The 23,128-nt window shown below is 55.5% G+C and overlaps 1 protein-coding gene across 6 annotated transcripts in view; it reads right to left on the reverse strand.

Moving 5' to 3' along the window:
* Positions 1–269: 269 nt before the first annotated feature.
* Positions 270–23,128, reverse strand: part of SHROOM2 (shroom family member 2) — a 96,075-nt gene continuing 73,216 nt past the window's right edge. For 3 of the 6 annotated variants that reach the window (XM_037157576.2, XM_053673422.1, XM_053673423.1), the window contains exons 6-10: positions 11,105–11,836; positions 8,372–8,899; positions 7,157–7,328; positions 4,844–5,116; positions 270–2,890 (exon numbers count right to left, since the gene is read on the reverse strand). In XM_037157576.2, coding sequence (XP_037013471.2) covers positions 2,624–2,890; positions 4,844–5,116; positions 7,157–7,328; positions 8,372–8,899; positions 11,105–11,836 — 1,972 coding nt within the window. In that variant the 3' untranslated portion in view covers positions 270–2,623. The remainder of the gene's footprint in view (positions 2,891–4,843; positions 5,117–7,156; positions 7,329–8,371; positions 8,900–11,104; positions 11,837–23,128) is intronic. The other 3 variants (XM_037157577.2, XM_053673420.1, XM_053673421.1) reach the window with 2 other exon arrangements.

Raw genomic sequence — 23,128 nt, forward strand, 5'->3', positions numbered from 1 at the left:
CTACTTCGCCCTGGACACAGTGGGCGTTTTCCAGCTGCTTGTCAGGCCGTGTTCCCAGGGCAACCGCTGACCCATGTCACCCCTGTCCCCGAGGTTTCTGGACTGCGAACGCACTGGCCCGACGTATCGAGTGGCATCGGCAGGCACACACCCATCACCGCATCCCGTGGTGAGTCCACGGGGTTCGGGATCCGACCAATTGGGAGGACTCTGCACTGGCTCCCGAGAGCTGTCCTCCTCCCGTCACTAAGTCAGAGACACGCGCCGTGCACTCGGAGACACTATTTATTTCGTGAAGGTCAAGCAGGACGATGTGTTGAGAGAGGTAAGTGTCGGGCGCGACCCCTGCACACGCGACCCACGGTGAACCGCAGGCGCGGGGCCGCCCGGAATCGGAGCATTCCACAGTGGGGCGATGCCACGGGCTCAGGACGCAGCCCCCTGCCCCGCCAGGAACGCCAGTGGCGGACAGTAGCACCAGATGGGTTTTCCAGGCAATCATGGAACTATGTACAACATCACGTATATACATCAACTCGCCGGAATCTTTGGGTCCCACCCCCACCCCAACACTGAACAGGCAAACAGGGGAACAGCACTCCATGTCGCCACGTACGAGAAAGTGCTCGGGACACATCAAAGGCTGGGTACAGACACACAAACTCTTAGTCACACGGGACACAGACAGCATCAAAACCAGCACAATACTGTATGCGAGGGGAAGGTGTCACAGATAAAACCTTGGTCTAAATTAAAAAGCGAACACACGGAAATGAGGGTGGTGGCCTCCCCGGGGGAGGGAGACGCAGGGAGGTCCACGAACAGGCAGCTGGACCTTTTGTGGCACGGCCAGTCTTCAGAGCCAGAGGCCACCGTGCAAACAGAGGACACTTCCTGGGCGGGTCGTTCAAGTCACAGAGCTTCATCCAGTGGGAGTGAAGACGTCTGGAAAGGCATTTGTCTTTTCGGGGTGGAGCGGGTGCCAAAGAGAGACTTATCGCCTGTGCTAGCAGGGCATGCCCGTGCAGACCACTCTGCACAGCTGAGGACGTGGGCACGGGAGTCCGGCTCCGCCTCTCCGGCGCCTGAAGGACGGACACATGCCCTGAGACATTTCTGCGCGTGTGCGTTCTGGTAAGGCGGCGGTCCCCCCGGACACAGATGCCTCCCCACCTGCTGGAAAACTTCTTTTATGGAAACAATCCCTCCATCCAGCAAATGTCCAAATGCTACCTTCGCATGAACTCATCCCAGGGGTTCCCCCGCCATTAACCACGCATGTGGTCGCATGGAAGCACGCACAGGTTCTACGGTGATTTAGGTGGGAGCCAGGAAGCTCCCACCAAGCCGGTGGCTGGTCCTCTGTGGTGGAATCTTTTGCCCACAATTCACTGGGGCTGTTTCTCTCGGAGGCTAGAGCTTTAATACAATCCTTTACGTATTCTGGAGACAGTTCCTTTGTCACATGCGTGATTGGCCAATATTCTCTCCCAGCTGGTGACTTGTCCACTAGACATGGACAGCACAGTGGTGTTTTTGTTTTGTTGTGTGTTTTAAGTGAACAGATTCTCTTTAGAATCTTGCTGTTTCAACCCGCACACAGGGCACAGAGGCTGTAAACTCGGTGGTGGGCTTGTTCCGGTGACGGGACCTCTAAAAAACCGGAGCCTGGGCTCTTATAGGAAACGGACCGGAGCCTTCACGGCATGCTGGTCAATTTAAAGACAGGAAAATAGGAGAGTAGCCGGTCACCACGAACGGGACCGTACCCACACAAGATAACTGTTCTGGGGGAAAAGGAACTTAAGAAACATCCTGCTGGTCTCATGAGACAAATACTGAGCGAGCACAAGACGGCCAGATACACGTTCCACGTCACTGAACACCGCAGGGAAACATCCACCCCGTGCCTCCAGGGCAGGCGGGCGGAAGGTCTCCGCCCCGTGCACGCGTGTTAAAGCATGCTCACAATCTGTGCTGCAGGGTTAGCATGAGGAAACCCAACACACAGCATATGCATTTCACAGTTGGTTTTGCACCACTGGCAAAGTAGTCACCTTTGTAACGTGTTAATAAATTACGATCGTCATCAGGGACTCTGCCAGGTCAGGGCACACCATGACAGAGAGAGACAAGGAACACCAATGCTTCTGGACAAAGGTGGATGAAAGGGGCAACCTGTGGCCCGGAGGAGTCCCAGGAGGAGACGGGGACCAGGGCTGTGCTGCCGCCGGGCACCCTGCATGCGCCCTCCTTCGCTTCCCAAGAGGCTGGTTCAGCAGTGGTGGCCAGAGGCGGGACCCACCGACCACCACCCACCAGGCCTCATGCACGACAGCCCCGGAGCCCAAGGCTGCAGCCCAGAAACTGCCGCGAACCCCAGACCGGCGCCACCTCTGGTTCCTTGGGAAGGAGAACAGCCGACCAGGAGCCACGGGGCTCCATGTGCTCAAGGGAAAACAGCAGCTTCCGTAAGTCACCCCGAGCACACACAGGAGTCACTGCTTCCCTCGGGGCCGCTTCGCCACGGGACGGTTCTGGCTGCGAGACACAAATACAGGCTTGCAGCCCGGGGACCGCAGCGCCGAGGCCCCGTGTCCGCGCCCCGCCGGGGACGCCCGTGTCACTTGCCCCTGTCGGGCTGCAGGCTGTCCACCAAGCACCTGAGCTGCTCCTCGCCCAGGTGGATCTTGTCCTCCAGCTCCCGCTGCTCGATGATGAGGGCCGACTTCATCTTCACGAAGTAGGCGTAGTCCGCCAGGCTGTCCTCGCTCAGGTAGCTGGCCAGGATGTCCAGCACGACGCGCTCCCGGCGGTCCAGGTTCTCTTTCAGCTCCTTGGCGTCCTCGTGCTGCTGGGTCAGCACCCGCTGCTTCTCCAGCAGTGACTGCTGTGGATGGAAGGAGAGACATGCCTGTGAAGGACCACCCTCGGGGAAGGCAGGGGGCTGCGGCCGACATCCTGAAATCACCGGACGCTCTGGGACCGGCACAGAACTCTGGAGAATGTGCACAGAGGGGACGCACGGCTGTGGAAGGCCCCTGGCCAGTCCTCCTGTCCACCCCCCATCCACCCAGTTCTCTCGGACCTCACCTACCTGCCCCCAACGGCTAACAGAAATAGCCCCAACCAGCCCAAGAGTGACCAAGACACTAAAAACAGCACAATTTGACCCTGGCTGGTGTGGCTCAGAGGAGTGAGTGCCGGCCTGTACACCAAAGGGTCACAGGTTCTATTCCCAGTCAGGGCACGTGCCTGGGTTGCGGGCTGGGCGCCTGGTTTAGGGACCTGAGAGAGGGGACCACACATCAATGTTTTTCTCCCTCCCTTCCCCGCTCTCTAAAAATTAAAATCTTAAAAACAAATTTTTAAAGAACTCATTAAAAAAAATAAATTAAAAAAAAAACCACGACAAAAATTTGGACATGCTCCGAAGGTACAAAAAGGACTCAGGAAATCTGCCTCCATCAAGGGCCTTCCTGTGATAATACAGTGGCAAAAGGAATAGATTCTAAAGAAATCCTCAGGCCCTGGCTGCTGTGGCTCAGAGGTTAAGTGGCGCCCTGAGAACCAAAGGGTCGCTGGTTTGATGACCAGTCAGGGCACGTGCCTGGGTTGCAGGTCAGGTCCCCAGTAGGGGGCGTGCAAGAGGCAACCACACATTGATATTTCTCTCCCTCTCTTTCTCTCTAAAAAACAAAACAAATAATATCTTAAGAAAAAAAAAAGAAATTCTCGGGCAGGGTTTAGTAAAGTGTTCCGGTAGGACAAGCCTGCGGACAGACTTGCAGACAAGGACACAGGAGGGAGCAGAGAGTGGGGTAGGGGAGCCTCACACGGCTGTGGGGGAAGGTTCCCTCTCTCCTTGCAAGGGTCTTGCTCTGGGCACACAGACGACCCCATTCCCAATATGGGGCACTCGAGGTCACCCTCTACCCACAGAACATGCGCGTCACTTCCCTAAGTTCCCCCCGAGGGTCAGGAAGGTGGACAAAGGAAGCCAGAAACACAACTCCAGCGTGGGCAGGGGCCGGGGGGTGGGGAGTGTGGCAGGAATTCTTTCCTCAGTGGGACTTCCTCATTTTCACTTGGCTGCCACACACACTGCCTGCTACCCGACTGCCTTGCAGCTGGGTGGAGGACTGTTGGCCGCGGCCACAGCCAGTGTCCCAGGAGGCGGACGTATAGTACAGCACGGTAACGCAGCGGGACCTCCGTGAAGGTGAGGCGTTCTGCCGCGGGGAGCTGCCGCAGAGGCTGATCTGGGTGTGCAGCCCCTGAGCACACACTGGGCCAGGGTGTACCACCCGCCCCTGGGGACACCTGCACCCAGGTGCTTGCAAAAGAAAGGTGCCGTGAGCCCAGATCGAAACAGGGGAGGCTACGCCAGTGAATTCCAGGCCTAAAGGGAAGGAGGTGGTAATGGATTCCAGAAATCCGGCTCAGGCTGAAATCGGCTGAGCTCCCCGGTGACTGGACCCTGCCAACATGGGGGGGAGGACCTCGTGGTCTGTCTGCGTGTTCATGGCCTATCTGGAGACACGGAGGAAGCCTTCTAAAACCTCACTCCCTGTCTCCTAACTCGTCGGCCTGTCTCTGAAACCCTGAGCTGCCCCACACCCACACGGAGGGGCTCGTCTGATACCAGCCACACCGAAGACCTGGTCACTGACGGGCACCTAACGTGGCAATGGAAGGTGGGAGGTGAGGGCGGGGAAGCTAGTACCAGGAGGGCCATGTTACCCCTCTATGACAGGAAGAGAGGGCTCGCTCCACTTCAACAGCATCCGTACTGACCAGCCCCCCAGCCCCCGATTTCCAGGTCAGATGCGGTCATATATACCCGGTCACCAGGAGAAGTACTGTCGTCCAAATTGTTGAGGGCGTTCTCCACCCGGGCCAGACGACCGGACAGGGACAGCAGGAGGTTGACCACTTTGTCCAGGTCCCCGATGAACATCCGGAACTTGTCGAACTCGTTGGGCTTGCAGACGTCCTTGGCGATGGCCTCCACCTCGTCCCCGAGGGCGTTGTTGGCCTGGATGTCCTCCAGCAGGCTCTCGCGGGCTTCCCGCAGCACCTGCAGCTTGCGGCTGATGCTGTCAATGAGCTCCTGCTGCGGGGCACAGGGCACATGCAAACAGTCGTCAGGGGCACCACCCCGGCCTATCTACCGCTATGGCAACAGCAGGCAAACCACGTAGGGGCTTCAGCAGCATCGAAGCACACAGGGTGCGTCAGACCAGCGGATGGATACTGACTCCCAGTTAAATCACTGCATTTAATTTAGAAATAAAATAAACCGCCCTGGCTGGTGTGGCTCAGTGGATGGAGGGTCAATCTGCGAACCAAAGGGTCACTGGTTTGATTCCCAGTCAGGGCACATGCCTGGGTAGTGTAGTGGGCCAGGTCGCCAGTAGGGGGCGCGCGAGATGCAACCACACATTCATGTTTCTCCCCCTCTTTTTCCCCCTTCCTTCCCCTCTCTAAAACAAATAAATTATTTATAAGAAAAGAAATGAAATAAACCTATTCTCACTCTCTTAATGTTGTACCAGATTACAAAGATGTTGACCTCTGTGGGCTACTCATGGTAAACCTCATTTCAACCCAAATCTTTGCAAAAGTTCTCAGGGTCCCTGAGAAACTCTGTGCTTCTATTCTGGGAATTCCCAATTTAAAGATTTACATGTACAGCGGGAACTGAGAGGCAGGTCCAATCCTGAATCTCATGATTAAAAAGTACGTTCTACACAGAATTAGCAAATTAACAATTTAGGCAAGCCCTGGTTGTATATGGGTCAGTTCATTGGAGGGTCATCATGGTCATCAAAAAAGGTTGCAGGTTCAATTCCCCGGTCAGGGTGCTTAAGGAGGCAACTGAGTGATACTTCTCTCTCACATCAATGTTTCTCTCCCTTCTCTCTAAACAAATCAATAAACCTATATTTGGGTGATTAAGACAAATAAAGGGACGTCGAGGAACTTAAGTCTTTTAGAATAACCTACTGGTTTCCACTTGACAAACATACATACAAGTGACTAATTTTTACTGTGGCACATCAGATATGACATAAAATGTACCATGGTGCCCACTTTTAAAAAGTGGCATTCCGTACGTACACGTCACCTTCACCTCCATCCACCTCTAGAAATTCTTCATCCTCCCAAACAGAAACTCGGACCCTTACACACACACCACCTCCTCATTCTCGCTTCCTGCCAGCCCTGTAAATGACTCATTTTCAAAGAGTAAAACTAAAAAGTAAAACCCGTAAGACCTTTAACCCGGCCACCGCCCCAAAGTGAAGCGTGCCATGCGGTCTGAGGTGACCCGCCTCCCCCACCCTCATGCCTAAGAAAAACGGCAGGAATGGCTCAAAGAGAGACGAGCGGGCGCCCCTCGCCTCGGAACGCGCCGGAAGGAAACTAAAGGGCCCCTGAGCCCGCCACTGGGCCTGTCAAAGTCCCACAACAAACACTCTTCATTTTCATTTTGTTCCAGGAGAGCTACCATTTCCTAAATTAAAAGCACTTTTCTTCATGTACGGTTCACAGCAGCACGGATCTCGGACAACATCCAAGGTGCTTGCAAGCTCCCAGGAGCACCTCGGACCCAGGAACGATACAAGCTGACTGTCAGTCAACATAACCCTTGGCAAAGGTCTTGTCAAGGAAAAATAAATAGATCGGTATGATTTATGAAAGGCCTCTCACATGGAGAACACTCACAAACTGACGGTTCCCTTCTTTTTCTTCTCCTGCTATTGACTGTTTAGGTCAATAAACATCTTGTTTCTTGTACACTCCCCAACCAGCCGGGGACCGAACCTGCAAGCTAGGCACATGCCCTGATCGGGAATCGAACTTGCCACCTTTTGGTCTACAGGGTGATACCCTCACCAAGTGTGCCAAGACCCGCTTAGGTACTACGCCACCGGATCTGCAAGCAGAAGGACAGCAAAGCGATCCAGGTGGAAAGGACCGGTGTTAGAACGGAAGACTGCACCCCGGGCTTAACACGACCGTGCAGCAGTGACTCTCACTCACAAAAGACAAACTCAGGCGCCCCCAACACGCCGTGCAGGCGCCTGCCAGCCCGCCCGCCCCTCGCCTGCCTCTCCGCGTGTCCCCATGTGGGGCCTGGCTTTCCTACCTTCTTCACAGACAGGTCATGGTCCAAGTCGCTCCCCGAATCGTCTTCGGGCTCCTGCTGCTCCTGCAGATCCTTCATCTTGATCAGCAGCTCCGCCTTGGGGGCCGACGTGCTGTAGTAGGTGGAGTTGGTGGCCAGGAACGCGGCTGCCGGCGCGCTCGGCTCCTCTCTCCTGGGGGCACACGTGGGAACACGGGTCAGCCACGAGCACTCGCTGAGGTCACTCACTGAGAACCTGGGCCGCCACGGAAGGACACCCGCCAGGGCGGTGGCACCGCCGAAGCGGATATTCGCGACTACACATACCGGCCAGGTACATACTCATAGAATCTAACTCATGTGGTCTCTAAAAGCGGGGGAACGCCAATCAGCCAGGGTGTGTGGGTAAACATCCGCACACGGAAGGGAAGAGGACAGAAGGACGCCGTCTATCAGAAATGCACCCTCCTAGGGCAGCCATACTGCCTCCCTGTTGCTCTGGTCCCCACCGCTCCCTCTTGCTCACCTGCGGCTCTGCACTAGGACTCCGCGGAGCCAGTGGGCATCAGTGAGGGACAGGCGGGCCCACGTGACCCCCCTGCAGGCAGATGGCTGCCTGAGGCACCAAGGACGGCGTTTGCAACGCCCATGAAAACTAGTTCTTTCACTCCCATGCACACGCAGCTGCCTCTGCTCTCTGATCCACACGTCTACCCATGCACACGCCTTTACGCCTCCTGGGACAGGTGTCCCCGCCTCCGCGCTGTGGCCCTGGGCAAGCTCGCTCTGTGGCAGGGCCCGCAGTGGGCACTGCAGGACACTGACAGGCATTCCTGGTCTCCCCCCAGCAGACGCCAGGAGCCTCTCTTGCTGCCCAAGACCAGAAACACTGTATCTGGACATTGCGACCCATCCCCTGGGGGGACACTACAGCCCACTAGGAACTGCTGTGCTGTGACAAACGAGCCCTGTGGGCGTCCCCGAAAGCCACACCGGCCTCACGCCAGCAGGCCCGGAACCTACGGAATGTGGCTATCATTCCTGTGCCAGATCCCAAGTCGTGAAGCTGCGGAGGACGTCCGACATGCCCGCCCTTCTCTTTCCAGAGGGTTGCACACAGCCGAAGTGGGCTACGCAGGGGGCCGGTCCCCACCCCGAACAAGCACCTGAGAAAGGACACACACACCCAGGCCCCCCGCCCTCTGCAGCCTCACAGGGAGCACGGCCCCTACTCACTTCTCCTCCGTGGTTCTGGGCGAGGGGACCTTGGGCAGCAGCTTCCTGCGCTGCTGAGCCTCCTCCAGCAGGTGCTGGTCCTGGGGGAAGATGCCCGCCATGAGGTCCCTGGTGGTCTTCATCCTCACGCCGGGGTCCAGGATGTCGGCCAGGGACTTGTCCTTGCCCACGATCTCCCGGGCCAGCTCCTCCGACTTCAGGTCCTCCGCCGTCCGCTCTCTGGCCTTCACGTAGCTGAGCGCGGGCGGGGAGGCGCGGCCGTCGGGGGCACCGGGCGCTGCAGGCGGCTGGGCACGGGGCTCCGGCTCGGCGCCCGGGCGGCTGTACAGGCAGAAGCGTGAGTAGGACTGCTCCGACGTGCTGAGCGTCTTGATCTGGTCCCGCTCCAGCCCGCTGGGCAGCGCGGGCGGCTCGGCGGGGGCGCGCGCCAGGCCCTGGCGGCTCTCCTTCTCAGGCTGGCTCTCCGAGTGCACGATCTTGATGGGCACCATCTTCACCGTGGTGTTGTCGATCACCCGCTCGATCCTGCTGAGAGAGGAACAGCCGCTGGAAGGCCCGGTGCGCCTGGGGCCGCACCCCCACCCAGGAGGAGAGGCTAGCGCCTCTTTGGAAAAAAAAAAAATAGTGTCTTAGTCCAAGAAGCTGGACAGGCGTCCAGAGCACCCACGGGAAAGAGAAAACGGAGAGAGAAATAGTCTGGCCAGTACGATGCGGCTGTGTTCGTTCTGGACACCCTTCCGAATGGCAGCTGCTGTCCCCACCGCCCCTCGCTGGACCATACCCCGGGAGGCCCTGCGGAGGACCGCCACCAGGACCAAGAGCTGTTCCCAGCATTTTTTACGGTCATATCGGAGAAAGAGAGCCTTCTAGTGGTGCTCAAGAAGAAAGAGAGGGGGGAAAAATAATAAATACACCACAAGCTCAACTCCCAGCTTATTTCTAACTCAGTGGGCTTAACCTCACTTCTGCAACGAGACCCTGGCAGACCCAGTTCCATGGAGCACAAGGAGGGGGGCTGTTCTCACCCTTTCCCTGGTGGATGGATCTTTCCCCATTTAGGATGGATCTATTCCTAAGCGTGTGTGCAGGTTGACATGGGACAATTATGTATTCTCTTCTCTCCCAGTGCAAACGTTCACAGCAGACATGTTTAATACAGGTGTTCATGTACCACCCTGATTACACCGCCCTCCTGAGCAAAAAGTAAAAGCCTCACTGCGCAGTCCCAGCCGGGGGGCTTAGCTGGCTGGAGCACCAACCCATACACCAAAAGGTTACAGATTCAACTGCCAGTTAGGGCACCAAGGTCGCAGGTCTGGTCCCTGGTCCGGGTACGTTATGGGAGAAAACAGACTGATGTTTCTCTCTCTCTCTCTCTCTCTCTCTTTCCACACACCCCTCCCTCTCTCTGTAAAATCAATACACATACCCTTCGGTGAGGGTTAAAAATTATTTTTAAGAAAGCTAACTACGCACAAAATACCATTTTGCTTTGCCCAAGTTTAGAGGGGACATTCTGGCCTGTTACGCAAGTGACAAGAAGCAAGATGCCCTGTGCCCTCCTTTCATGGCCCACCCCTCACCCCCGGCCACCAGCTGCTGACGCCCCAGGCAGCCTGCAGCTCTCCCTGCCCCCTGCGCATGGGTGCAGAAGTGCCATTTCCAGCTAAGGTACTGGGGAAATACAGGGCCCACAGCTCCGCCACAGGTGGGGGTGACTTCCCAACACAGCACCCCTGCCTGGTCATGCCTACGCACTGAAAATGGCCCCGACTTCCACACAAAGAGTTGCAAAAACGGTCACTTGGAAACGAGCAGAAAACGGAGGAGACCTTACCAGCGGAGGGACCGGGCAGGGCGAAGCGCGGCAGCCTCTACGGGACTCAGAGGGCGCTCCCTGCGGTCAAGTCAGCGGCCACCCGAACCGGCCAGCCCCCAGCATTGCCCCTGCCATCCTGCTCCACACACAGGGTCACTCCCAGAGCCGGCCAGCCTGCACACCCCCCTGGTACGGTCCACAACCCACTGAGGAGACTCAATCAAACACGATGCTCAAGGAAACCAATCAAACCTAAATCGTCTGCGCCCTCATTTCAGAACGAGATGGAAACTCTCCACTTGTTCCCGGTCTCACTTCTTCAAAGGCACTCAGACAGGAGGGGCCGAAAGCTCAGCCGTCAGAGCCCTTGACTGGCCGGTCCTGGCTCCCCCAGCCCTGGCACGCACCGGTGTCTCCACGGGCACGGCCCACAACCGCATGCCTGAAATTCCGGCACCAGCGCCGGGAAATGGAAGCACTGTTTCTCCTGCTTTCGGACAAGGTGCATGGCAGCTTAGCTTTGTCCCACAGAAAGATGCATGGAAGGATTACATGGTATGAAACACGCATTTCACTAACACAGGTACTGATTACGAACAGAAAACTCGGAGATGCCGGGGGACATCCGAGACATGAGAGGTTAGGGGCTTGGACCAAGGGGACGAGGCAGGGTCTACACCCTCCTTCACATCTGTGGGGGGCAAGGCAGCTCCCCAACAGGTTGCAACCTGCAACCACTGGAAGCTGTGGTTCCCTCCCCGTTCGTCCCGAAGACCAAGTGGAGACCCGGCACCTGGGGCCGATGCAAAGCTCCGCTCAGGCACCACCCAGGAAACATGCACCAAACCCTCCCACGGCTGGAAGGGGGCCTGTGGAAGGGGAAGAAGGCAGAGGCCACCGCCCCAGGACAGCACCTGGCCGAACTGTCATCCTGGATGAGCAGGGGGGGTTTGTCCGTCAGCTTCTGGGGGGCGAACTGAGGAGAAGGGGAGCGAGAGGTCTCCATGCTGGACAGCGGCAGGGGCCGGACCCTGGACGGGGGCAGGGCTTCCCGCCGAGGGCAGGCTGGGTGCTCTTCTACATGCTGAGAGTCTGGGTCCACAGCGGGCTTTGGGGCGTCTGCGTGCTGGCTGCCACTCGGCCTCTCCGCCAAGGCACGGGGGCTGCAGGAGAGAGACAGGCGGTCCACGCACACCTCCAGGGCCTCAGGTGACGGCGGGGGAAGGGGCCTGCCAGGTGCAGCCAGGTGATTGGCCGCAGGTGCGCCCACAGGTGCGCCTGGGGGAACGGCACCGGCCGGTCCCCTGAAATGTCTCGGCTCGCGCTTGGGTGGCGGCGGCCTCTGTGGAGCCGGGCGCTTGGCGAGGGACGAGGCACTCAGAGGCCGGGGGTCCAGCCCCCGCGTGTGCGGGGCTGGGGGGCTGCTGTGCGTCTGGGATCCTGGGCCTGGCGGTGGCAACAGGACGTGTGCAGGGCTGCGGTCCTCTGAGTATCTGTAGTCACAGGGGAGGGTCCCCGCTCTGCTGCGGCCCTCGTGGGGCGCCTCCGCCGCGTCCTGGGCATGGGACGGCTCAGAGCCCCGGGCCGGGTGCCGCGGGGCCCGGCATGCTGCTGCACTGAGTTCCGGATCCTGGGCGTCTGCTCGTCTAGGGGAAGAACGAAGAAAGGTGAGCAACCGAGTCCCAAAGAGAACGGCGAGGAACTCAACCCACAGGCACGTTCCTCCACCGGCTCCTACTGCAGTCCCTGATACAAGCTCCAGAGCCCAGACACATCCCGGGCCCCATCACGCTGCGTGTTGGCACGTCCTGCAGCCGGATATGAGGTAGTAAAAACACATGCACCCGCCCGGGCTGGTGTGGCTCAGTGGATGGAGCACCAGCCTGTGAACCAAAGGGTCGCTGGTTCGATTCCCAGTCAGGGCACATGCCTGGGTTGCAGGCCAGGTCCCCAGTAGGGGGCGTGTAAGAGGCAACCACACATTGGTGTTCCCTTCCCTCTCTCCCTCCCTTCCGCTGCCTAAAAATAAATAAACAAATATTCTTTAAAAAGTAAAAACATATGCACCCATGTTAGACACAGACGAACATACACATCCACACAAAGTCCATTTGGGGGCAAAAACCACAATTTACACCACCACCTTAGAAGCCAATGTTTGTGAAAATTCTCGGACACAGCTCTGTTCAGAAATATTTATTTCACATTGCAATAATATTCAGAAAATGTCTACGGTGGGCTGCACATTAACATATTTTAAAAAAACATTAAAATCAGCAGTGTATTAGCAAAAAAAGGAAAAAGAAAAAGACTTGCTTTAGGAAATGGCAATGACTTAACCATCTTTTCGTATTCTTACCCATTTCCAAATCCAAACTCTGCTTCTTTCTTCCCATACTATGTACATCTGTGTGTATTGATGCGCAGGCACATACACAAACATGCCTGCAAGACCACATGTGCATGCTTCACACACGTTTCCCTGCACCACACCTGAAGCTCACGGCCTAACAGGCGTCAAACTGGCAGCAACTCAGCCGGCCACACCTTTGCCAATACCCTGCCTCTTGTAACATGACACAGCAATAACACAAGCCCCTGAGCGAGCCTCCCAGTCAAGGCAAGAGGTATTTTCCATGGGGAAGACAAGCTCTGAGTGACACTAAAGGAGCCCCTGGCCAGGGCAGGGGACAGAGAACCAGGAGGTAAAGCGTCTATAACCTGCAAGGACCAGGCTCGGACACGTTGCCCTGAGCACCAGCGCCCCCTTGTGGCCCAGGAGCGAGTCTGCAGCCTGGGACATGATACCTGGCCTGGGCAGTACCTGTATCTCCTCTCTGCCACGGTGCTGCATGCCATGTGCCAGGCCTCTGTCCCTCTTGTTAGGTCCTCAGGAGAAAAGCCCCCTCCAGGTTCGGTGGACGCCCCAGATGCTTTCAAGTAGGAAAGCAGGTATCATGCCAGAGTCCGTCCATTGTCCCTGCCTGGTCAGCCGCCTGGGGCTGCATTCCCCGCCCAGCACCACCCCAGTAGAGAGAGAAAACCCGGCCCCCGAGCCAGAAACTGGGATCCCTCAAACAGATGACACAAAGCGTCACATCCTACAGGGGCCCCCAAGAGAGGACAGGCATGCTCTCTGCTTCCCGGAAACTCCCAATACCTCCTCATCTGCTTAGAAAACAAGCTGTGAGGGAAGAGTCGAGTGTAAGAGCTTCGGCAAATGTTACGTTTTACAGATACATGTATTAGGACGGCACTGAGACAAACTAAAACGGACCGAAACGAGCTGATCAGAGCAGCAAAGGGTCACTGGAAAACACACGCCACAGCGGACAGCGCATTCTGGGGGTGCAGCTCCGGGGGCCTGGCCAGGGGGAGCGAAGGCCCCCTGCCCCCCTCCTCCAAAGGCAACAGCCGACGTCCATTCAGCAGGGCCTGCCCAGTGTCTCCCTCCCAAGACTTGGTGACCTTGTCCTTCCCCTCCTGCTAAAACTCTTGCTCCCTGATCAAAGCACCTGGTGCCTGCTATTTCATAACTACTCCCCACCCAACAGAAATGGGAAAGAATTAGTGAGAATTTACCACTTCAATCTCAGGGCCCTTGGCCATCTGGAGTCCCACTGGGTGTGTTCATGGAGATGAGTTCTGCAGGCAAAGTCCCTGACATGGGCTAGGCTGCCAGGTCCAGCCAGATGCAGGAGAGCAGTCACCTGTGGGAGCAAAGTCCCGCTGCCCAAGTAAATGAGGACCCAGAGACAAACCGCAGCTGCCCAGGGTGGGGTCCGTCCCGCCTTCCTCACCAGAACACCCTGTGCGGCAACAGAGGACACGCTGCTCCCCAGGACAGTGGCCCCCGATGGCCGTCGCTCATTCTAGAAGCGCGCTTCACCGTGCTGCAGCCCCAAGCCTCGCCCAGTTCCGTCCACCGCACGCCGCAGTTTGGGGACCAACTCTGCCCCCCACCTTCCATGCCCTCTTCACCTCCCCCCAGAGGTGAACTCTCCTTTGCAAACTCAAAGGCATCAAAACAGTAACTGGTTTTTATTGTCCCAGCTGATAAGAACTCAGGAAATCAGGGCCCCCCCCAAAAGGAACAACCGTGGGTATTGGGGGTTCTGCTAGGTACGGATCGGGTTCCAATCCGTGTTTCTCATAGGTTCCAAGTGACTGCAAGGCAGATAGTCTGCTCACGTCTGTCTGCATCATGAGTGCTGTGTATGTGTGCACCTGAGCCTCGGTGCATATATGTGTGTGGGTACATCTGTGTATATATGTACACAGATGCACACACACCCCCCGATGTTCACAGCAGCACTATTCACAATCACCAAGATATGAAGAAGCACCCCAAGTGCCCACCAGGAGATGAGTGGATAAAAAAGCTGTGGTCCACACCCTGGCTGCTCCGGTTGTGCACCTGAGCCCCGAGTCAGGTCACACAAAGGGACATGGAGAAGGAGCTGCACGTAGCATCCTTGCCATCAATATTCCAGCCAGTTGCATGTTTACGTGCATGCAGAGCACACACAGGACACGCTGCCAAGGAGACACCTGCCTGTGCAGGTCCGGTTGGAGGGCAGCAATATATATATATATCTCAGACAGATGCCCGTGATGCTGAAGGACATGGCTGCTCCCACAAGTTCAACCCCAATGCCATCTCGTAGACTTGGCACAGTCACTTCTTCACGGTGGACGCTCCACGCCAGCTACTCTCTCAGTGCCAGCCCCAAACGGGCCCCCTGGCCCCCTTCCGTGATTCCAGTGCCACGTGGGGACAGCAAACCCTCCAGAAAGTCAGGTGACCATCACTTCCCTCCCAACTCAGAATACCCTCTGCCCGGACCACGGAGGGGGGGGGCAACATTTTAATTTTTACCTGGGGGTATTAAAGCTTTGAGAAGCAAGAACATTCCCACCACGTGCGTGACAGAAGACACGGTCCACCCCCATGTCTCCAAGACATCGAGTGCACGTGGCCCCTCTGGGGACCTCAAGCCCACCCGCCCACTTTTCCTCTAGTGAATTCTGACGGAAAGGACACCTGAGAGTTTCGGGTGTACAGATCCAAGCTCCCCAGAAATCCAAGTGCTCCATCGGGAAGGCAGGCCTGGGCAGAGGTGGGGGCCGGTGGGAAAGCTTCTTTCTCGGAGAAAACCGCCTGGGCACTCTGGACGGCCAGCCAGCCAGCGGTGGCTGCCTGCTCCATGGGGTGTCTGTCCCCCGCCCAATGTCTAACCACCTGCTTGTCCACCCACTTGGCCGTGAAGACGAAAAGCCACTCCCGAGGTTCTCTTTGGCTTCCTGTGTCCCTCCCCTGTGAGATTTTCATCTCTGGAAAAAAATGTTTCACCTTACTCCTCCTAAACCCAGAAAGGCATCTCAAACCCTGGGTCTGGGAAGGGGGCCCTTGGCCTGTATCTGCTGGCCCCCTTGGTCTAGAAGGCAAGGCATGTGTTCATTTTTCTTTAGAAAAAAAAATGCGACTTCCGCCAAGATGGAGGTTTAGGTGGATGTGCCATGCCTCCTCACACAACCAAGTTTAGGGACAACTAAATATTAGCATCAGAAAACACAACCAGAACACGGAAAACTGAACTTTTCGGAAGTCCGCTAACAACAAATTCTTCAGCCCGACCGGTAAGGGGCGAAACCGGCGGCTGGTGAGGAGTTACAAAGGAGGGCTCGGTGGGACCCGGGCGCGAATCCAGACGCACGGGTTCCAAACCCAGGATTGGACCTAGTGAGCGACCGAGCAACCCACCAGGTGAGCGACTGCAGAGGAGACAGTGGGGAGGCGGTGCAGCGTGTTGACTGCGGTTGCCTAATTGCGCGCGAGCGAGGGAGTGGGCGGTTGGACCGGCCGCGGCGGTGATAGACGGCGGCCAAGGCCATAGAGGGCGCCGCCATTTCCCCGCTCTGACCACGCCCCCACATACAGCGTCACAACCAAGCGACCTGGGACTCCAAGGCGCCGCTTCTCCCACTTAAAGGGCCAGAACAGACCAAAAATGTCACAGGAAGACCTCAAAGCCCAACAGATAAATCTAAGCGACGAAGAAATAGCAAAACTCTCAGACGCACAGTTTAAAACACTGGTCATCAGCTTCCTCACAGATCTGGTTGATTATAGCCACAAATTAGAGAAACATATGAAGGCTAAATTAAGGGAAATGAATGGAATTCCACAGGAAACCCATAGAGATGAAAAGGAAACTGGGACTCAAATCAATGGAGTGGACCAGAAGAAACCAAATAATGGCCAAACAGAAAAGAGTCAAGGAGCAAGAATTCAAAGAAATGAGGAGAGTCTTAGGAACCTCCAGGACATCTTTAAACGCTCCAATATCCGAATTATAGGGGTACCAGAAGGGGGGAAAGACACAACCACCAGTGGAAAAACTATTTGAACAAATAATAAAAGAAAATGTCCCCAATCTGGCAAAGGAAATAGACTTCCAAGAAATCCAAGAAGCCCAGAGAGTACCAAAAAAGTTGGACTCAAGAAGAAACACACCAAGGCATATCATAATTACATTAGCCAAAATTAAAATGAAGGAGAGAATCCTAGAAGCAGCAAGAGCTAAGGGGACAATCACCTACAAAGGAGTCCCCATCAGACTGTCAGCAGATTTCTCAAAAGAGACCTTACAGGCAAGAAGGGGCTGGAAAGAAATATTCCAAGCCATGAAATCTAAAGACCTACATCCAAGATTGCTCTATCCAGCAAAACTTTCATTTAGAATGGAAGGACAGATAAGGTGCTTCTCAGATAAGACCAAATTCAAGGAGTTCATCATCACCAAGCCCTTATTATATGAAATGTTAAAGGGACTTATCTAAGAAAAAGAAGTTAAAGAAACATGAACAGTGAAAGGACAACAAACTCACAGTTATTAACAACCACACCTAAAATGAAAGCAAACTAAAAGGACAGCTAGATCAGGAGTGGAAACATAGAAATGAAGATCTCAAGGAGGGTTAGCAACAGGGGAGTGGGAGGAGGAGATGGGGGGAGAAGGTACAGAAAACAAGTAGCATAGACAGTAGATAGAAAATAGATGGGGGGGCAAGAATAGCATGGGAAATATAGAACCTAAAGGACTTGAGACACATGGACATTAACTAAAGGGGGGTAATGGTGGGGTTGGGGGGACAGGGTGGAGGGGAATGAAGGGGGGAATAGAACAACTGTAACAGCATAATCAATTAAAAAAATAAATAAATTAAAAAAAAATGCAAGCATGTACTTGCTCATTTCCGTAAGCACGCTGAAGAGAATGCTAAAGCAGGGAGCGAGAAGAGACTATTTACATGCAGTGGTGGATGAAATGAATTTTTAAAGCTGTATGCCATGTTGAACTCTCTGGCCTCTTTTCAGCCACTAGAGGGAGCCCCACAGCCTGTCCCTGGAAGCCGTCACAATCAGAAGGAAGCACTGAGACCCACTGAGTCCCTGGGAAGAGTATTATTTTGTAGGGCAGACATTCATTGAGCTCAGCCGTGGGGTTTGGAGCATCCATGCCATGCAGTGTCAATGAGGCATGATCTATCTATCATTGGTAAGAACATAGGCTAGATCCCCGGTCAGAAGCAGTACTGGAATTTGGGTTCACCTTCAATCTGGCCCCTCTGCTACACACTCGGCTTTTGAACGACTGACTTTTTTATGTGTTTGAATGTTTAGAAATCTAGCTACGGACCTAGAAGGTTTTCATATGACCCGATCTTTTCAAGTCCATTCGTCCCCACACCCCCACCACAAGGTATGACCCGCGTACCGTAAGACTCACCGATCGGCGGTGGAGACTGGGGGAATGTACAGAGTGCAGCGTTCACCGCCCCCCGGTCACGGCGGACTGCAATTCCGGTGCCCGGAACGTTCTCCCCTGCCCTCACCGTGTCCCTGCCCAAAGCTCCTACAAGACACAGCGTCCTCACCTGTGAGGGTGGGCAGCGTGACGCAGCCCATGCCAATGATCTAAATTCTCTCAAAATGCAGGGAAGGAGGAAAGAGAAAGGAAGGATAGGAAGAGAGGGGAGCAAGGCCGGCCAGCTGCTTTTGTAAAATTTCATCTTTTCGGTAAGTTTCATGTTGACCACGTACATTTACAGCCATCACCGCACTGTGGTCCATGTCCGATGAGTCCTTTCTCCTTTCTGCTCCATCCCTCCGCACTGTAACCACCCCTGCCACCTGCCACACACTTGATTTTCCTGAGCCTCCTGACCCCCCCAGCACCGCGGCCACATACACCGCTGCTGGGGACTGAAGGCTGTGTCCCGCCCCCCCCCCGCCGCAAATTGGCCTGTCCAATCCGAGCCCCCAGAGGGGTGCCGCCAGGTGCGAGGGTGTTTGGGGGGCTGCGGGTGGAGCCCTGCGTGTTCCATGAGGGCTCTTATAAAGGACACCCCACAGAGCTTGCTCCCCTCTCCTTTCTCCACCACATGAAGGCAGAGCAGGAAGACAGCCAAGGGACAGGTCCCGCCTGGAACCGAACTCCCCGCCACCTTGACCTTGTTCTTCCAAACTCCCAAAGTGCGAGAAATCCAAGTCTGCTGTTTAAGCGCCGAATCTACGGCCACTTGCTGTGTTGTCCCCCTACCAACACAGGACAGCTCCCTGCAGGGAGGTACTCTCCGGGCCCACCTTCGTCCCATTCAAGTCACGCACCCACACGCCGCTGCCAGATGCAACTAGGTTTGTGGGCCCAGGAAGGGCCATTTGAAGTAACTCAACTTCTCCATAAAGCAACGACCCTCTAGAAGCAGGAAGGGGTCACTGGGAAGCCCTTCGCTCTTGTCAGTGTGTTTCTATCGCTGGTGACAGGACCTCTGTTTATTTTGACCCATTCACACCCTGAATGTGCAAATGCAGTAAAGGTGGCCCACTGAAGGGAAAGCACACACGTTTTGGGGGGAGGATTCCAACAGCATCACTACAAAGTCACTGAAAAATCACAGGCTTCGGCCGGCTTCCTTTTTAAGTTTTACTTTCATCCTCACCTGAGGATATTATTTTTTCATCGACTTTAGAGAGAGAGGGAGGGAGACACACCACACGGAGGTGAGAACCATTAGTCCACTGCCTCTGTATGTGCCTGGACTGGAGACTGAAGCCCGCAACTGAGGTAGGTGCCCTGGCTGGGAACTGAACCAGCAACCTTGCGGTGCACGGGAGAATGCTCTAACCAACTGAGCCCCGGCCCCGGCCCCAACCCAGGGCAGAAGCCTTCCTTTCTCTCAAGTTCCTGTAACCCCATGTTCTGAAAATCGCACAGCTTGGGTTATTGTCTAAGTCTTGCCACTTGGATGAACTGTATTTGGAAATGAATCATGTACCCAGTAGACTGCAAATATTATTGTGTATGTGAAAATTAACTTTGTGTTCTACAAGTACATGTCTAAGACATGTCTATCTGTGTGATGTGTAGATACACATACATGTGTGTACATGTTAAGTAAATATGTGTTTTCTTTAAAGACTTTATTGACTTTTAGAGAGAGGAGAAGGGAGGGAGAAAGAGAGAGGGAAACATCTGCGTGGTTGCTTCTTGCACGCCCCCTAGTGGGGACCTGGCCCACAACCCAGGCATGGGCACTGAGTGGGAATTGAACTGGTGACCCTTTGGTTCACAGGCCAGAACTCAATCCACTGTGCCACTCTGCCACTCTGCCAGGGCTGAATGAGTGATGTCTTTTTTCTTTTTTTTTTTTAAGATTTTATTTATTTATCTTTAGAGGGGAAGGGAAACAGAAAGGGAGAGAAATATCAATGTATGATTGCTTCTTGTGCGTCCCCTGCTGGGAACTGGCCGGCAACCCAGGCATGTGCCCTGACTGAGACTCAAACTGCGGTTGTTTGGTTCTCAAGCCCGCACTCCATCCACTGAGTTACACCAGCCAGGGCTGGATGTACGATTTCTTAATGGAAATTCACGTCCTGCCTTCTCTCCCAGAAAATCAAAAATCATTACAGCTGAAAGGGGCCTCAAGCATCATGGCATCCGCCCTGTCTGGCATAGCTCAGTGGATTGAGTGCAGGCATGCAAACCAGAGTATTGCGGTTCGATTCCCAGTCAGGGCACATGCCTGGGTTGCGGGCCAGTTCCCAGCAGGGGATGCATGAGAGGCAACCACATATTCATGTTTCTCTCCCACTCTTTCTCCTTCCCTTCTCCTCTCTCGAAAAACAAATAAACAAAAAAAATTTAAAAAGAATCATCTCATCCAAATTCCTTATCTGATGGATGAAAAAACACAGGGCCCTGTACCTGGGTGCCTGGTCAGTCAGCCTGACTGCGGGTCCCTGCCCTGCAGCCCCGGGAAACCTGGGCTGGAATACCCTTCCCTCTGCATTGCTGCCACACCAGACACGTGACGCGTAAGTTAATGAGAACACGGGCTGAACACGGGCTGAACACGGGCTGAGCCGGCAGCTTGCAGCAGGTCTGCATTCAGGCCAAGCTCATCTGTAGCACCTGTCACATTGGGGGGGGGGGGCTCGCAGGAGCCCACCAGATTCAAGACCAACCCCACTCTACACATAAGCCGCCCTTTGAACCCAGTCCCAAAGGCTGGTCTGCCTGCTGCAAAATGAACCTGGCACCTGCCTGGGGAGGCCCCAAGGCACCCGTGTCAAAAGGCTTTGTGACCCGGAAGGCATTAACGCAAAGCATTCCGCAACTGTGATTTACAGCTGGAAAAACGGGATGACTCCAAGATCTCTGTCTCCACGTCCCCTACGAAGGCCCTGACCGCCCAACCCCTGCAGGCGCCCAACCCCTGCAGGCAGAGCTGGGTAGAAGACACAGCCGTCCCGGGACTGGGGGAAAGATGGCTTAGAAACGATGCCCACGAAGTAGCAGCCCGGGTTTTGACGGCTTCCCCACCTGCAGCTTCTTCCACCTTCATGGACAGAGGAGGGAAAGACTGACAGGCGGCGAGAGTCAGACCTTCCCATGCATGGTAAAGGCCGTATGGGCTATTTGCACCTCCCACCCCCCGAATTCAGGGGTGGACCCTGGGAGAGGGGGCAGCCCCTGCTAAGCAAGCAGCCGTTGGGGCGCACTCACTGTGGGGGTGTCTCTCAAGGCGGCCGGGCCGCAGCAGCCGTGTAAAACTGCTATTCTTGCCTGTGGTTCATGCTACCCCTGCAGATGTTTTTTCCTTAGGGGGTGTGTGTGCACGTGTGTGTGTGCATGTGCATGTGCGGGAGAGAGAGATTGCAGAGAGTGTACAATGTTTCCCCTATGCGTGAGCAAAGCACAGAGCTGTCCTTCTCTCTGCCATCCACAAAAGACTTTTCTGCAACACAATCATAAAAAAAAAAAAAAACCCAACAAACAAAAAGAGCCTAGAATACGCCTTCAAAGACCCTGCTCTGCAAAGGAAAAAGAAATGTGCCAGCCAGCCATCAACTCTGTCCCCGACCTCCGGTTATTTTTTGGGACACATGAAAACACTGCTTCTCATGGCCACATTCAGTAAAGGTGCCCACAGTGGGGAAGACCGCCAGCCGGCCGTTCCACTGTAAATGCAGCAACATGGGTTTGTGAAAAGCTTCCTCCTGTCCTGTCACCTGGCATGACCAGGAAGCGTGCATGTCACCATGACGGCTACCCACGAGAGCCCGCACATGCCGAGCTTGCGTGTGCACACATGTGCACACGGGACTCTGCAGCAATTTCCCTGCCACACGGCATCCTCCTTCCACACATAGCAAAGCGTCCTTGAGCGGGCACGCTTCTGTCACAGAGAAACAGCCAAAATGAATAATAATCGATTTCTTTCCTCAGACTACAAAAGGCAAGATAAAAAGAAAACAACCCAGAAAAATGACAGCACACGGGTAGCCAATTTAGCGTGTCCTCTGAATGGTCACAGTCACACCGAGGAGAGCACAGCCCAAGAGCCAGAACATGCTCAGAACCAGAGCCCATTTTCCCCACTTACATTTTGCGCCGCACTGAGCCGGCTGTGTTTGCGCTCAGAGCATTTCCCTCAGGACCGAACATGCACACCTCGCTTCAATTTTTTTTTTCCCCCATGTCGATGCAGCTGACTCACCATTTTCTTTCAATATCCACCCCATGGGACGCCTCAGTTGTAAGAACGCTCATTTCTCAGTGCCATGCAAAAAAATAAAAGGCAGAAAGCAAGGCAGAGCGGGTCCTGGGTGGGCCACCCACCCTCCGCAGGGAAGGGGCGTTGGTGCCCCTCACAGGAGCCGCCCCTCACAGCAAGGCTCCCCCCAGCCCGGCACAAGCGGCGCTGAGGGGCACTGCCTTCTGGTCCCAAGGCCAACGCCACGCTGCTGCAGCTGCCAAGCTGCATGTATGCGCAGGCACGGAGGCAGCTGGGACGCGCGTGCGCGCAGCCCCGCACGCCGAGCGCGCGTGCCCGAGCCCCGCTGCCCGAGGCGCACGACCTTTCATCTCCAGGCGGAACAATAGCACGCAGACTGTGTGCAGATGTCCCCGGGTCTCCCCGCGCGCACTGCGAGAGCTGACAGCTGGCTCCTGCGGGCAGGAGAACAAAAGAGGCCTTGCAAGCCCAGGCGGCAGGCACGGGGCCCCTTCCTGGACACGCTGTGGGGAGGACACCGCAGGGCTGTCTTACCGGGCTCTCTGCGCGCGGCACGAGACGAGACGCCGCGCTTGCTCCAGGGACCCGCAGCCCCTGCCGGCTGCAGCCCTTGTGGGTCACTGCCTTGCAGCAGGGAGTCTCGAAGCCACGCTTCCCGCGTCTGGCCTGTCTGTGCCTGCTGCCTCTGACATGCAGGTTCACGCAGGTGCACGCAGCCTCCAACAGCGCGCCGTGACTCAGCCACCCTTGGATTTCCTGTGAATTCCCGGCCAACTCCTGACCTCCGGGGACGCTCTCCAAGCTCCAAGCTCCAAGCTCCAAGCTCCAACCTCCGGGGGCTTGCCCTTTTC

This window comes from Artibeus jamaicensis, unplaced genomic scaffold (assembly GCF_021234435.1).
Source record: "Artibeus jamaicensis isolate MK-2021 breed Jamaican fruit bat unplaced genomic scaffold, CSHL_Jam_final contig_859, whole genome shotgun sequence".
NCBI lineage: Eukaryota > Metazoa > Chordata > Mammalia > Chiroptera > Phyllostomidae > Artibeus > Artibeus jamaicensis.